Here is a 17,257-nt window from a genome sequence, read left to right on the forward strand (position 1 = left end):
TAGCCAAACTCAGACTCAGACAACTCGTCACAACACCCACCCACTCCACCGGTCACACGCTTGACCCCATCTTCTCCGCAAGCCCCCACGTCTCCTTCAACCACACCACCAAACTCCACTGGACTGACCCTCGCTGCATCCACTTCACCTTCAAGAAACTCACCACGCACCACCGCACCCAACAGATGCCTCGCCACTGCTGGAGCAAAGTCACCGAAGACCAGCTAACCACCTCGCCCGAGGCCCACCCGCCGACCCCACCGACCCTGACACCGCCGCCCGCAACCACAGACAGTGGATCAAAGACTGCGCCAACACCCTCGCCCTGATCAAGAAACCCTCCAACAGTCTCACCAACAAGAAAGCCAGCTGGTTCACTGAAGACCTCCGGGTCTCCAAGCAAACCTGCCAAAAGCTGGAGAAGATCTGGCTCCGTGAACGAACACCAGACAGTCACGCAGCCCACAAGAACGCCACCCGCAGACCCCATCACCTCATCAGATCCGCCAAAAGTGACTCCTTCAAAGACCGCCTAGACAACAACGCGCACAACAGCAAAGAGCTCTTCAACATCGTGAAGGAACTCTCCAACCGCAGCTCCAACACCAACGACATTCCACCCTCGCAAGACCTCTGCGACTCGCTGGCCACCTTCTTCCACCGCAAGATCGCAGACATTCATGACAGCTTCAATGCCATAACCGCCCCGACAACCACTGAGACCTCCGCCCCCACGACCACCATCCGCACCAACCACCTGCTTTCCTGGACCAACATCAACAATGATGACACAATAAAGATCATGAACACCATCCACTCTGGATCTCCGTCAGACCCATGCCCACAACACATCTTCAACAAAGCCAGCACAGCCATCACACCCCATCTCCGGAAAGTCATCAACACCTTCTTCGAGACAGCAACCGTCCCAGAGAGCTGGAAGCACGCCGAGATCAACGCCTTACTCAAGAAACCCAAGGCGGACCCCAAGGACCTCAAGAACTTCCAGCCCATCTCCCTGCTCCCGTTCCCGGCAGAGGTCATCGAGAAGACTGTCAACGAACAACTGACCTGCTACCTCGAGGAGAACAACATCCTGCACCCTTCCCAGTCCGGGCTCCGCAGCAAACCACAGCACCGAGACTGCCTTCATCGCCGCCACCGATGACATCAAGTCCCTGCTGAACAACGGAGAAACGGCAGCCCTCATCCTCCTGGACCTGTCAGCCGCCTTCAACACGGTCTGCCACCACACACTACGAACTGGCCTCCCCAAAGCTGGGATCCAAGAGAATGCCCTGACTGGACCACCTCCTTCCTCTCCGGCAGTACACAGAGCGTCCGCCTTCCCCCTCTTCCGCTCTGGAGCCACCGAGATCATCTGTGGCGTACCCCAGGGCTCATCCCTCAGCCCAACTCTGTTTAACATCTACATGGCACTGCTCGCCCACGTCGCCTGTGGGCACGACCTCAACATCATCTACTACATTGATAACAGCCAGCTGATCATCTTCCGCACCAAGGACCCCCACACCGCCAAAACCATCCATCACGAAGGAATGAAGGCCGTCGCTGAATGGATGAGGAATAGCCGACTGAAGCTGAACTTGGACAAGACGGAGGTCCTCATCCTTGGATCCACCCCTTTGGCATGGGATGACCCCTGGTGGCCGACCGCACTGGGAACCGCCCCAACACCCACCGACCAAGCACGCAACCTAGGGGTCATCCTCGACTCCACCCTCTCCATGACTCAACAGGTCAACGCTGCCTCCTCCTCCTACTTCAACACCCTCCGCATGCTCTGCAGGATCTACAAGTGGATCCCCACTGAAACGAGAAGAACGGTCACCCAGGCCCTCGTCAGCAGCAGGTTGGACTACAGAAACACCCTCTACGCAGGAGCCTCGGCCAAACTGCTGAGACGGCTCCAACGCATCCAGAACGCCTCTGCACGCCTGATCCTCAACTTCCCTCGCCGCAGCAACATCACACCCCACCTGAGAGACCTGCTCTGGCTCCCGGTCAACAAGAGGATAACCTTCTAGCTCCTCACCAATGGACACAAGGCACTCCACAACACCGGACCAATGTACCTCAACAGACGACTCAGCTTCTACACCCCCACCCGCCAGCTTCGCTCCGCCAACCTTGCCCTCGCCACAGTCCCCCACTTCCGAAGAGCGACCTCCGGCAGCAGATCGTTCTCCCACCTCTCTGCCAAGACCAAGAACACCTCCCCCATCCACCTACAGCAGACCCAAGACCTGCTGACCTTCAGAAAACTCCTCAAGACCTGGCTTTTCGAGCAGAAGCAGCATTCCCCACCCCAGCGCCTTGAGAGCCTCACGGGTGAGTAGTGCGCTTTACAAATGATATGATCGATTGATTGATTGATCTATAAAGACTGACCAGATTCAATAGCATGGAACAATAATCTTACATTATTTACAGAATGTCTATTTTTTGTGAAACCAGATTGGTCAATGTGAAAAATATTAACAAGGCCAGAGGCCAATGTAGTTGTCAATACCTTTGTATAAAGTTTACAATCATGATTAATTAAGAAAATAGGCTGATAATTTAAGACAATGTTAGGATCTTTGTTAGGTTTCCGAAGAACTATAATTAGTGCCGCCGTAAAGGACCCAGAGGTTGAACCTGTATTAGCGAAATGAGTAAACAATTAAAGTAATTAAGGTGAGAAGAAAATTGTTTATAAACTTCAGCAGGAATACCATCTGGACCAGGAGATTTAAGTAGCTTAAGAGAATTAATTGCTTATTGCACTTCTTCTAATGTAATCAGTGAATCCAATTTATTTTTGACTGACTGGGTAATCTTAGGTAAGCCGTACATATTTAAAAAGTTATCAATATGCAATATATCACAAGATGGAGTGTTATTATATAAAGTTGAGTATTAATTCATGAATTCTTGATTTATTTCTTTGTGAGACAAAACAATTTGACCATTAGAATTATGAAGCGTGTGAATTTGAATTTGATCTCTCTTAATACGTAGATAATTAGCCAAGTATTTACCTGATCGATTAGCATTGAAACAAAATGTAGCCTTGCTATTAGACCTTTGTATGCCAGCTCTAGTGGTTAATAGTAAATTCAATTCATAATGTAGTTTTTGTAATAGTAATTTATATTTGATATCATTAGATGTAATAAAGAGATGCTCATACATTGCTATCTGTTCATCTAATTCTGTAACTCTGGAATTAAATTACTTGTTATCATGAGCCATAATAGAAATTGCAGACCCTCTAATATACACTTTAAATGCATCCCATCTGTTAACAGGTGAAGCAGAGCCATCAAGGTTAAACAAAAAATACTCACTTAGTGCTTCAAAAGCTTTGGCTTATTTTTTCCATTGAGAACAATATTGGTATTCATGTGCCATCTGCCTTGTGATGGTTGGAACGAGGTAGGTCTTAAAACACATGGAATTAGTGCATGATCTAAAATATCTATATTATGAATAGCAGGATCAGAAACTGAAGGAATTAACTGATTAATATATAATATATTCGAGAATAAGAATTATGAGGATTCGAAAAAAAAGTAAATTGTTTCTGCATTGGATGATGTAGACGCCAACTACCCACTAATTGCATTGTTCTAAAAAAGGATTTTAGAGTGAAAAAAGCCTCAGGAGGACGAAATGTGGTTAAAGATATTCTGTAAAGTAAGGGATTTGCATATAAGATTAAAACCTCCTCCAATAATGAGTGAGACATTACCTAATTTTAGTATTTCTGTAAAAAAGACCAAAAATGTGGGTCATTAGACATCGGACCGTACACATTAACTAAATGCAAAATAAAACTATCAATTTTAATTTGAACAATAATATAACGACCTTCTGAATCCAAACATTTGCTTAGAATTTGAAGATGCAAGCTTTTTGTAAATAAAATTGCAACCCCATTTTTTATTAAGTGCAGGAGAAGAAATACCAGAACAAGCCCATTTTTTGTTCATATAAGTTAAAACAGTATCATCTATATGTGTCTCCTGAAGCATACAAATATCAGCTTTATGTCTAGCTAAGCATTCTAAATCCTTAGTACGTTTCACAGGGTGTCTCAAAACTTTAACATTAAAAGAAACAATATTAATACCTTTAAAATTATCTATATCTATAGAAAAACAACGTCAATGAAATAAGTAAAACTGAATAGATTGAAAGAAAGAAAAGTAGCTCTAACCTGACATGAAAGGAAAAAAGGAAATAAAGACCATATAGACAAACATACACACAACAGAAAAAACATAGCTATTAGCTCAAAACTGCACAAATGCCTATGCAAGAATGGCATTCCTAATTAAAGCCCTTTGTAAAGAACTAGAAACTAAATATAGGCGAGTTATCCTGAAAATTACGTATTATATAGACATCAAGTGTCAGACACATTCCTTTCCACTGAGAGTGGCAACTGATGATCCAGGAAAAGACAAAGATTCTCAGGACGCTGAAAAGACTTGGAGAAACTATCTTTCCGTATTCTCATGGTAGATGGATCAAAAAGACTGTATTTGAAACCACAGCTTCATAGTCGCGGTCTGAGAATTCCTTATGTATTTTAACAGTATATTTGCAAAATTTTGGGGAATAAAAGTTTTGTGTCCATTATCCATCAAAGAGGGGATCTCTCTTGCTGCTTTCTGGAACATAACTAAATGATGATGACTCAAAACCTTGAAGATCATTTGACGAGGTTTGGTATTGCTTGGATTGCAATGTGAAGGAATTCTATGTGCCTAATCGATTTCAAGTTTTTCTAGAAAAGTGAGGCATAAAAGACCCGGTAGCAATTTTTCTAGATATTATGCAGTTATTCCCTTAAACATCCTACGGCAAGTTAAAAATACACAGGTTATATTGCCTGTTGAGATTTTCTAAGTCAAGCAATAAATTACTCATTGGCAATATTTTTGACGTAAGAGGCGTTAAACCCTCAATTTTAGATTTATCTTGCATTTTAATGGCATTATCAGAAACTTTCAAAGAGATACTTGCCATATCTTTGTTAATATTTTTGATTTCTGAAGCAATATTGACTGTATGGGAACGAACCGCTTGTAATTCCTCTAATAAAATAGAAAGTGTAGGCTCCTCACACTCCACAACTTTGACTGGTGGAGCGGAAATGTTTTGTTTGCATTTGTTTGAGGCAACATGCACACTTTTCCCTTCCATTGCAAAAAAGACTTGTCAGAATGAATAAAAGCAGATGAAAATAATTATGTAAGGAGAACTAACTGTCAAGTAATACAAAACAAGACAGAGCAGCAGCTAAAACTAACTGTGGTTGTAGCTTAGGCTTCAGCGACGCCTTTTCCTGTATGAAGCTCTGCCCTTCTGAGAGAATACTTCGGCCACAGTTCACTCGCATGACCAGTGAAAGGCTGCACCAGGGAAACACCAGCAATATAGTAAACAAACCAGCGTCGGCACCAAAACGGAGCACCTGCCTCTTTACACAGACGAAGAGCACAAAAAACAGGTAAAACTTGCCAAAAGCGCAACTTTAAATCGTCAATAATATGAGCTAAATCAGAGAGCTATCAGGCGGCGGCCTTCTTGTTTCCCGCGCTCGTGCGACTCCCTGATCCTATCTTCTTTATCCCTGGGATAGGGATAGCCTGGCCAGCGTGATGAGATGGCACTGAAGGCATGCCTCTTCTATTCTTGCCTTTCTCTCATTCACATCTATCTCCTCTGCCGCAGTTTGCTCCAAAGTTCCCTCTAGCTGCTGCCAATATATGTGCTCTTGGTTTAGCAACTTCCATGCACCACCTAGGTAGGCTCTCTTTTTAGTGAGCCAATGCTTCTTTTCAAGTATTCATAGGTGCTGATTTACTAATATTTTATGCCCTGTTTAAGTCACAAAAGTGACGCAAATCGGCTCAAAATATTTTTGTCATATTTTCTTGTTTAGCGCTGGAAATAAAGTGAAAGTAATGTGAAGAAGTGCATGGCGCTGCTTTGCATTACTTAGCGCCAAGGGGGAATACCATGGGTGGTGCATGGGCATTCTCAGGCAAACCACCCAAGGTTTCCGACACTAAACCTAATTTACAAAATAAAGTAGAGAGAATTTAGCATCAGAAAATAGCGCACCCTTCAACCAGACACAATGAAGAAGAAATGCTTTTTTTCCTCCTTTATTTTCCGACTTCGCATGTGTGCTGCACTGTGCAGCACACATACAAAGTGGGGGACATTTTTAAAATTACTCCAAGCAGATTATTTGTACTGGAAGGGTAACCTTCAGTACAAAACCTATGCATGACCCACGGAGACACCCTTGCACCTTGGCTCAAAGGTGTCTCCGTGCCCTATGACAGCTGATTTCAGCTCCAGCTTTAGGGAGAGGGGAGAAGAGTGCCATATTTCAGTAAATGTGGCACTCTTCTCCTCTCTCCTTTGCATTTGCATCCTCTGCATTAGCATCTGCTGCACTGCACTACCTGAGAAATTAGTAAATGTAGCACATAGTCTCTTTCAAGCAGTGCATTCTCTGATCTTTTGGTAATGTTTTCTGTACTCCCTCTGAAGCCTTGCCATTTTACCTGTACTTCTTTCCACTAGTCGGAAGGCACCCTGAATATGAAATCCAGATTATCGAGGAAGGCACATAATGAGAACAAAATATTGAACCCAAAATATCGAAAGGTAATTATGCATAGATTTTCTATACCTAACTCCACATATATGTAACTTGGAGACATAAATATCTAAGTATAGTAAATCTATGCTTCCCTATATGCACTTACCTTCTAATATTTTGTCGCTCAATATTCTGTCCATGAATCTCTTGGTTGTCAATATTCTGGGGGTCTATACTCACCAGTACAATCTATTCAATCCGCATTGTTGCTTGTATTCAGATTCAGTTCCATGGTGTTCCATGGTGCTTTTCTTGTGCTTCTATCCTACTCTGGTCCTCTCTCCTATACACTTTCACGGGAAACATCACTTACAACGCAACTTTTACCACGCAATGCTTTTACATCGCAGCTTTTACAACGCAAACCATTACAACGCATTGCGCTGGGGGGCGCTCTAGGATAGGGAATAAGTTTAATTTACTGTACAACACCTTCCCTAGTGTCCACGGGGACTGGAGTTGGAATAGTAAATTAAACTATTCACTATCCAGCACCCCAAAGCGCTATGCGTTGTAATGGTATGCGGTGTAAAACTCGCGTTGTGATAATAATAATAATAATACTGATGCTTGTATAGCGCGAACAGCTACCTCTCGAGGAGGTGTCCCGGCGCTAAAAGAGTACTTCAGCAGTAAGCAAGAGCCATGAAGAAATTCTTAGGTTTTCTGCATAAAGAGCCAGGTCGTTAGGAGCTTCTTAAAGCTAGCTTCTGTCGTAGCAGATTGGATAAAAAGTAACAATGGGAGAAACAGGGAGATTCAGGAACACTCTCTTGATCCCCGGTTCAATGTAAGTAAAGAAGAAAAGAGAGGTTGAAGTCTCAAAAAGAAGCCACATAGAAGGAGCGAAACAACTAGTGGAACTCACACCCTATTTGGGTGGAAAAGAAAGCCCTCACACACCGACCTAGTCAGTGTCATGCTTCATCATTGGGCCCCACCAAAGAGGCCGAATGCCTCTTTGGTGTGCTGCGACGCCAGAAGACTGCGGAGCTGGTTGTGTGAAATGGGCGTGTTGAGAGGTTAAATTAAAGGTAAAGAGTGTCTAAAGGGTATCTACAAAAAAGTTTAATGAATGATCCCTAGGACACAGTTAAAAGGTTTATGTGTCTGAATTTAGTGCCAATAGGTAATGGATTGGTTAATTCAGAGTCTACATTAGTCAGTCAACATGTTTCAGCCTTAAGGGTGGTTTCAATTTACCTAGGCATTCGTCAGGACGGAATTAAACCCCGGCGGTATGGACTCTCTAATCGTCCACCCTGACCTAGGGGCGTGAAAGTGAAAAAATTAATAAGAAGGTGAAAAAGTGCATAAAAAAGGGAAGAGCGGAATGCTCATTCCAAAAATACTCCTAATTGCGGAGTGTTTCTGCACTTTAAAATATGGCGCTAACTGCACCAAGGGTCTCGGGAGGGGGTCCGATTTGAGGAAATGCCAGGTGCACAGGCGGGCTGCGAGCGTTGAGGGCGATGTGCCAGGTACGCTCCAACCCCCCTCCCGAGACCCGTGGTGCAGTTAGCGCCATATTTTAAAGTGCAGAAACACTCTGCACTAGACTGCACTAGAGTAGTCTAGTCTGGATGTAACTGTCGCATGAACTACCATTTTGTGACACTCAACTGGTAGAAAAGAAAGAAATTTTTGGAGGTTTCTGAGTTTGTGCAGACATCCGGTGGTAACCTGCTGTATGTGAGGGGAAAAAGAGAGATTCTCGTCCCACCTTACTCCCAAATTCTTTGCATAGGTTCCGGGAGATGGTGCTGGACCCATTTCAGGAGGCCACCACAGGTCGGGGGGAGATGTGTATTTTTTCCAAAAAATAGCACCTCAGTTTAATTTGTTTGCATTCATCCAGCTAGCCACATCTCGAAGACAGCCCCTAATTTTACTAAAAGCTGCCTCCGACGCCTCTACATAGGGGAAGACTAATTGCGTATCATCTGCATACGAAATCGCCTTGACCCCCCATTTGGCAATCAAAGTAAAAAGTGGGGCCAAATAGACATTAAGCAGCAGCGGGCTGAGTGCCAACCCCTGAGGGACACCACACCAGAGGCGTTTTGGCTTAGAGGAGAAGGTGCCCAACGCCACTTTCTGGGACCGATCTGTGAGGTAAGAGTGGAGCCAGCTCAGTGCCTTGTCTTCCAGGCCTATGTCCTTCAACCATAACAACAATCTGCCGTGATCCACCGTATCAAATGCGGCTGATAGATCCAGGAGCACCAGCATAGCTGATGCTCCTGAATCTAAGGACCACCTGATCGACTCAGCAACCTCAATGAGGGCCGTCTCGGTGCTAAAACCGGCCCTAAAACCTGACTGTGTTTCAAGTAAGGCACCTTTTTCTTCGATGAAGCTGTTCAGCTGACGTTGGATCAGCTTTTCGAGCATTTTTCCTGGGGCTGCTAGTAGGGAAATGGGTCGGAGATTTCTCAGGTCGTCCGACGCACCGTTGGGCTTTTTTTTCAAAGGGAGAAGTGTGGCATGTTTCCAGCAATCAGGGAACGTTCCAGTTTCGATGGACGTATTCCATATATGTAAGAGTGGTACTACAATTGCATCCGACATCATTTTCCAAAGCTTAGGTGGACAGGGGTCATCAGGGGCCCCTGATTTGCATTTTTGTATTTCTCTCAGTGCCTCAACGAGGGTGATAGGATAAAATTGATTTAAGGAAGAGGAGGGTGGTTCAGTATTTTCCGAGTCCGCCATAACTGTAGGCTCGGGGTCCGTGAAGGTATCATAGACTTTCATTATTTTTGTGTCGAAGAAATCCGAGATGTTTTCGCAGAGTCTTACCGACGGGATAATTTCCGTCTCGATAGCTCTTGGTTTAAAAAAAGATTGAACAATCTTAAAAACTTCTTTACTTGATTGCTCCGCCTGCTGGATGGAGGTCGCAAAGAATAATTTTTGGCTTTTTTTATGGATAGGTGAAGACCACGAAGGGCTTTTTTGTAGCAGGTTTTTGCTGATTCACAGTAGTTTGCCCGCCAGAGGCGCTCCAGCCTTTTGCAATTGCTTTTTTCGGCCATCAGCTCGGGGGAGAACCAAGGTGCGGAAGGGGATTCTCTGCGTGACGTGGCAATTTTAGCAGGAGCAATGGATTCCACTGAGTTGCCTATCCAGCGATTCAGCGACACTGCATCAGAGTTTACATCTGAAGTCAGAGGTGGAGGGTCAGCTGCAAGAGCAGGACAAAGGGTGCCAGCTGATATGTTATCCCATTTTCTCCGCACATAAGAGCGTTTCCCTATTATCTGACAGTGGGATGAAAATGAAATTGAGAATGGAATTAAAAAGTGATCCGTCCATAACAATGGCACCGGAAGTTTAGCTATAGTATCCAGTATGTTGGAGAAAATGAGGTCCAGCATGTGGCCTGCCCGGTGCGTTGGACCAGAAATGACTTGAGTTAGATTGGCGGCTTGCAGCGTTGTGATAAGATGAGTGGCCTGGGGGCAGTCGGGCTTATCGACATGAATATTAAAATCACCAACTACGATGTAATGCGGGTGGGCTAGAGAGCTTTGGACTATGAAGTCCATACGTTCAAATAAGGATATCAAGGGGCAATCCGGAGGTCTATAGATGATTAGGCCTGTTAAAGACAGTTGGGGGTTAATTTGAAAGCAGAAGTGTAGCCCCTCTATACCGGGAATGTTGGTAGGTGTAGAGGACGCCAATGTGTATTTATCTTTATAGATAATAGCCACTCCGCCGCCCCTTCTGTCCTCCTTTCTATTTGAGAAACTTATTTTAAAGCCCGGCGGGACAGCCAAAGAAATGGAGGCCATATTGTCTTCGTAAAGCCATGTCTCTGTGAGAAATAAGGCGTCCCACTCAGAATCCGCTATTAGCAGACAGAGATCATCAGCATGCTTGGGGAGGGATCTACAGTTCAGTAATCCAGCCCTAAAGTGAGTGGTAGAGATGTTAGCAGTCAGTCGGCTTACTGTTTTGGAATGTGCGTTTATTTGAGGTGAAACATCACCAAGTGATTTGCAGCAGAACAAGCATGAAGGGGGTAAATCAAGAATCGCCAGGTTGAGCCTAAACGCCTGACATGGAGTGGCAGCGTTCAGCGCCAATAGTTCCGCGCTGGTCCAAACTATCCTTTTTGTATGCAACCGTACACTGGCAGCATGGCTGGCGCTGGGCGCGGTCCGGTCGCGGACGGGTGCAGACGGGCTTGCCTTAGGCGCGCCTTCGGCGCGCAAACGGCGTGCCCGCTGCGCTCGTCCGCTGCGCTTCCGGGGGAAGCACATGTTTATACTGTGTAGGGGGCGTGGCCTGAGGGTGGTGGGCGTGGCCGCAGTCTTCCCCTCTACCGGCGGCAAGTGTGGACAGATTCCCTCGTGAGCGCTAAGATCCGCTCCACGGGAAATGCACGTGGGAGAGTGACAAGTAAGTTTTAAAATACAAAGTATTACACAACAAAGTTTAAAAACCTCGGCAATTTCTCCCGGCTTTCCGCCTCAGGAGCTAACAGTACTCTGCTTGCGCTCGCAGTTCAGCGTGCTTTAAAAGCTGGGGTGTAGGGGGCGTGGCCTGAGGGTGGTGGGCGTGGCCGCAGTCTTCCCCTCTACCGGCGGCAAGTGTGGACAGATTCCCTCGTGAGCGCTAAGATCCGCTCCACGGGAAATGCACGTGGGAGAGTGACAAGTAAGTTTTAAAATACAAAGTATTACACAACAAAGTTTAAAAACCTCGGCAATTTCTCCCGGCTTTCCGCCTCAGGAGCTAACAGTACTCTGCTCGCGCTCGCAGTTCAGCGCGCTTTAAAAGCTGGGGTGTAGGGGGCGTGGCCTGAGGGTGGTGGGCGTGGCCGCAGTCTTCCCCTCTACCGGCGGCAAGTGTGGACAGATTCCCTCGTGAGCGATAAGATCAGCTCCACGGGAAATGCACGTGGGAGAGTGACAAGTAAGTTTTAAAATACAAAGTATTACACAACAAAGTTTAAAAACCTCGGCAATTTCTCCCGGCTTTCCGCCTCAGGAGCTAACAGTACTCCGTACTGTAAAAGCATGCGATGTAAAAGCATGCGTTGTAATGTCGTACATCCCACTTTCACATGTCCTTGCTTGCTGCTTGCATTGCTTAGCATTTCTGCCACTGCTTGTCTTAGTCTCACAATTCCGCCCCATTCTGCTTTTGCTGGCACCAGTAATATGCTTGTGTTTCAGGCTGGTATGGCTGATCATGTTTGTCTTCAGTAGGATTTTTGTGCTGCTCATCTCTGTTCCTGATTTCGCATTCGGTTGTTCTAGTTCTGCTCAGCCTCTGTGACCGTGCTTCTTGTATATTCCTATGGTGGTTGCCTTTGCATAGGGGCTCTCCTTGTTGGTTATTGTATCTTGTGATCAACTCTGTAGCTACATTGTTTTAAAAGCCCATGGGCCAGGATAAGTGTGTGTTGGGTTTATTAAACTATGGTCCATCACTTTTAACTGCTAATGTCTGAAGAAGGGTTGATGTACGCTGGGAATATCGAATCCTGAATATCAACGGGACAGAATATTGTTATAACAATATCGAGGAACAAATTTAATTCTATAAAATTTCTATACCTTATTCCACATATAGGTACATATATATGTCTTCAAGGTATGTAGATGTGGAGTAAAGAATAATAAATCCTAAGCTTCCTCTGTGCACTTACCTTGCCATATTTTGTCCCTCTCAATTTCTTTAACCATATTCTGTCCCTTCAATATTCAAGATATGATACTCATAGCCAGAATCAGAAGGGACCTCAGAGATCGCAAAGGTAATTTACTATTTCTACTTGTTGGTATTATACATAGCATAATTACAACACACTAGCCTTATACAGTGGTTACGGTTGATTTAAGAAACTCACCTTGCATGAGAAGCTCTTTTTGGCAAACACACTTATCTGCACTTACATTGCTCAAAGATTCAGTGCCTCGCAATGTACCACGTGATTTCCCAATTAGCAACATATAAGGCACACAATGTGACTTTTCTTGCCACACACCAAGCAAACATGTTGCATAGCTTGCTTGTTCTTACATTACTGCACTATTGCCCTGGCAAGTGTTTGAGCGTTAATACCAGCACGCAAAAAGACATTTTCTGCATCCTCGTTCATAATCCTGCCTCTGTAGAATGAATGGGTTGTTATTCATGTCTTACTGAAACACTGTTTCTTAAAAATAAATAATTTAACAATCTAGATATAACAATGTTCTGACAGTAACATGATAACACTTAGATGTATCAATACTCAGAAGTCTTAAACCTTTAATGCTTTGCCAATAATTCTCAAAGTTAAACAGAGACTGTTTTCCTTGTATTTTGTCCCTCTTTGCCTAGATTGGCATATATTAACTTAACATATGCAAGCATGAAACCTTTCTATATCAAAATTCCCCATCCATCCCAGGTACACAATGAAATGCCACAGGAAGGAAGGAAATTGTTTACAGCTGGGACTGTAACTCAGGACCATGTTATAGATGTAAGCAGATGATGCTGTGACTCATGCAGCATCTCAGATGTAAATATGTACCAGCATTTCATTTAATTTCCTTTTTCATTAGATTCGTTTAGCACTGGAGCTGGGGATAATAAGATCACCTTTAACGCTAACCATAAGGCATCTATTGTCAGAATTATTTCATTGTAACTGACAAAACATTCTTCGGATATTACAATATTTATAATCAGACTCAAATGTTTACCAGAAATTAATGTAGAAGACCTTAGTAGCAAAGCTCTGTTTTTTTAGCTGATACGTTTTAAAGTGCCTGTTATGTAGTTCACGAATTCTCAGTTTACAATAAGATCTGATATTAAGAACACTTGAACTTTAAGCCCTTCATCATGGGTGCCAACTCACCAAAAGGCCATGGGTCGCATATACAAAATAACACATTCTTTGCCTCCTCATGGCATCACAGGGTCTAGCTGTTCTCTCTCCAATAGCCCATCAGCAGCCTTCTCTTTCATGCTCAAGGGTGAGGAGAACTGCAGCACTTAAACAACTCTGTTTACTATATGTTCTTGTTGCTATTTTTTGGCCCATGAGATCAGAAATAAGAAGATCAGAGCAAGTGCAGGGTACCAAAGGGTAAACGTAGGGGAAGCAAGTACTGCTCTTGGCTTCCCCTAATTTATGCCTATGCCGTTCTCACGTTTTCAATCTTGGCTTCCCTCTGGAACTACAATGGCAGCAGCACCACTAAACCCGACTTCGGTTTTCCAGTCTTGATGTAGAATGACACAGCCAGAGTGTGAAAGTGAACTTTGCACCTGATGCACACCAAGGGCCTGATTAAAACGTTGCATCCCCATGGCCCTGGGGCACCAGGGAGCCCTGTAGGGTCCCCTTAATTTCCTTACCGCCACAGTTTTCATGGCGGGCTCACTGCCATAAAAACTGTGGCAGTGAGGAAACTCATAATAAGCCTGGCGGTGCCGCTGCGGCACCGCCAGCATATTGCGGTCGTCAGACTGCTGCAAGACTGCCATGAATCGTGGATCCCTGGCAGTGGCAGCGGTCCGACTGCCGAACTTGATCCATCGGACCGCCATAGTCATAATCAGGCCCTAAGACTGTGGCCCAGGCTGAAACTGTGAAAACTGATCAAAGTTATGTTGTGGCAATTATGGGTGGAAGATTTTAATTAATCTCAGTCATTGGCAATTATTTAGGATTGCATTCCATTGCATCATTTTTGGCCTGCTGTGCCACTCTAGACAAAATCCAGCGGTATGCAAATTAGACTTATTTCCACTCCAATAGCAACATTCAAGCTCATACTAACAGGAAATGTACCCTCTAGAAGAAGCGAACACAGGCAAGCCCAGAATGGGTTTGACTTAGTTGGCCTTATCAGTGAGGTGCAACTTGACTCCCATGGCACAGTGAGCACAAGACCGACGCCTGGCATACTGGCTGCACTTCCTGTTTCTCACCTAAAAAAAAAGTAATTGGTGAAAGCTTGAATCAATCTTAGCTGCAGGTAAATACTAGGGGAAACATTTTGGTTTGGTGTTGGTGGTTTTCCCCTTTGAGGAGATCCAGGCTTCTGGGGGTTAATGCTGGAGCAAGGACATCCCTTACCTGCATGTGGCTGACGCCTGTCTAGATGGCATAGTGGACCAAAAATCAATGACTCAAGTGTGATCCCAAATTAATTACCAGTCGCTGAGGACCATTCAAGCATTTAATGAACCATATTTTTGTTTTCTTAAGTTAGATGCTCCAAATGCATTGTGTATGAGCAGAGAGGGGTCCTGTGCTCACTGTGCCACTGGACTCAGACTGCATTCCACTGACAAGGTCCAACAAGCCCAAAACCAGTCTGGAGTTGCTTACGTTCCCACCTAGAGGGCACATAGCCTGGAAGGTTAGGTAGGATTGCCCACTTTTGAGCAGGGCCAAGTCTGATTTTCTTGTGGCTGGACCCTGTCTAGAGTGATATAGAGGGCAAGCAATTCATAGTGTGGAATAATTACCAGTGGTTAATAAATTGTTCAAGCATTCCACCCATCCCTTTTTAGCTGGGGTAAGTAAGACACAGTGGGTTTGGCTGGAGAGAAGGGGCCTATTTACAGAAACAAAAGAAAAGCATGGGCCGTGATTTATACCTCTGCCTGATGGAACTCTTACTAAAGGGGATGATGGACGGATTTGATTTGCTCAAACGCTCCTAAGTGTGGCAGGGTATGCTCAGACGTGAGTCCCTTGCTCACTTGGCCACTGGATTCAAGATAGCCTGGCTGATGAGGATTATGAATCCGAAACCGGTCCCAGGATGCTTGTTTCCGGTCCAGGGAAGACATGGCTTGGCAGTTCGGGCTGGACTGTTCCCATGAGGCACAGGGTCAGACTGATTTGCATATAGCCATGTCTGAACTGGGGTGGCCGAGTGAGCTAAAGAATGGTGATGGATTAAACCCACATCAGTTGACTGGGGGTGAGTGTTTGATTTGCTCAAACGCTCCGTCCATCATCCCCTTTTGTATCGCTTTGATGGAACTCTTAAACATTGCCATGCTTGAAAAACTGTGCCAGGTGCAGGTTTGCATATGGGAATACCATATGACTTTTCTTTTTTTTTAAAACTTATTTTTCTTTTTTTGTGGAGTTCTCCATTGCAAGAAAGTCAACACAGGGGGGATGAAGCCCTCTCTGTAAACACACACGTTCTTTTCCTCAGGTGGGAAACTTTTCCCCTTACCCCTGCTTCCCCAACATATGTGAGGGGGATTCCTAGAATTGGAATTGTGCCAGTGCTATGCTTGAATACATCTCTGACCATGTTTAGGGTGGAAAGAGGAGGTAAAGGAGTTTGGGAATGCCCTGTAAAGTACATTCTAGCATGTGCCCCAAACTGGCAAGGCAAACTACGTCATGGAATGTCCTCAATGAGTGGGATTTATGAGTGTAGATTTCGCCTCCTGCCAGGTGGAGAAATCTGCATTCATATATCAACCTATGTCTGCCAGGAATCTATTCACGAACTCCTGGCAGGTGTTAAAAATGTACTTTTGGTTGTAAACTTGCTTTTACGAACACATTTTTTAAAATCAGCCACTTTATGTATAACGATTGTTGGGAAGTAAAAACAAATCACCATGTGATGATAAATTATTGCGAGCCTCATGTGAACCTATAGCACACAGGTGAAAGAATGCCTTGCATTAAGCAGTTGAGGGGTGAGTTTATGTATGTCATTTTGTAGCTCTTTCATACTTACAGAACAAAACCGAACACTCTGTGGGCGATTTCGCTAAGCAATCAACTGAAAGCAGTTCGCCCCTAGAAAGACACAATAAGCACATGAACAAATAGACTCCATTTCGCCCACACCAAGACCAACATCCTACATGCAATCAACAACAAATGCAGTTTGCAATAAACACATTGATGAGTCAAGCAAGAGAAGGTATAAAAGAAAACAAACAAGGGATGGAAATGCACAAAAATCCTGCAACAAGTAAATAAGCTGAACAGATGTTAGATGTGTTATCTTCCATCTCTGCATGTGCATTTTCATTGGATGTGGTGTCTTACATCTTCATCCGATGAATGAATTATTTAGCTGGAACCTTGATGGCCATGAAGTGCCTTGAGAGCTTAGCAGGCTGGGCTGCTGTCCTCCAGGTGGATGGTGCTGAAGTTGGATCTTGCATTTCATCATTCCAACTTGTCTAGTCAGCATATAACAGCATGAGGGTCCACAAGAATAATGACTATATATAGAGAGAGTGAGAGGAATTTAATAAGGTCCTGCCAATCTACACATGACCTCAAACCATAGGTATAACACTATTATATATAATTAAGGCTCCCAGCTTAACGTTTTTACTGGTTTTCACAGATACATACAAACAAAAAACAATGTGTTTTCAGTCTGTATTTATTTTTAAAAGTAGAAAATACCGAAAACTGAGCACCTTCTCAGTTACTTCTCCTTGTTATTGTTTATGCATTCCCTACCAAAATCCGTACAGATTGGGCGCATATATAGCTAAAAAAAACAGATTACATTTAATTAAATAACTGAATATCTTAACATCAGTGTGCGC

The 17,257-nt window shown here is 44.3% G+C and overlaps 1 protein-coding gene across 1 annotated transcript in view; it reads right to left on the reverse strand.

Annotated features, from left to right (window-relative positions):
• LOC144783960 (uncharacterized) overlaps positions 1-12,393 on the reverse strand; it is a 48,089-nt gene extending 35,696 nt beyond the window's left edge. The window contains exon 1 of the mRNA XM_078662689.1: positions 12,357-12,393. Coding sequence (XP_078518815.1) covers positions 12,357-12,393 — 37 coding nt within the window. The remainder of the gene's footprint in view (positions 1-12,356) is intronic.
• Positions 12,394-17,257: the final 4,864 nt, after the last annotated feature.

Source organism: Lissotriton helveticus, chromosome 10 (genome assembly GCF_964261635.1).
Source record: "Lissotriton helveticus chromosome 10, aLisHel1.1, whole genome shotgun sequence".
Taxonomy (NCBI): domain Eukaryota; kingdom Metazoa; phylum Chordata; class Amphibia; order Caudata; family Salamandridae; genus Lissotriton; species Lissotriton helveticus.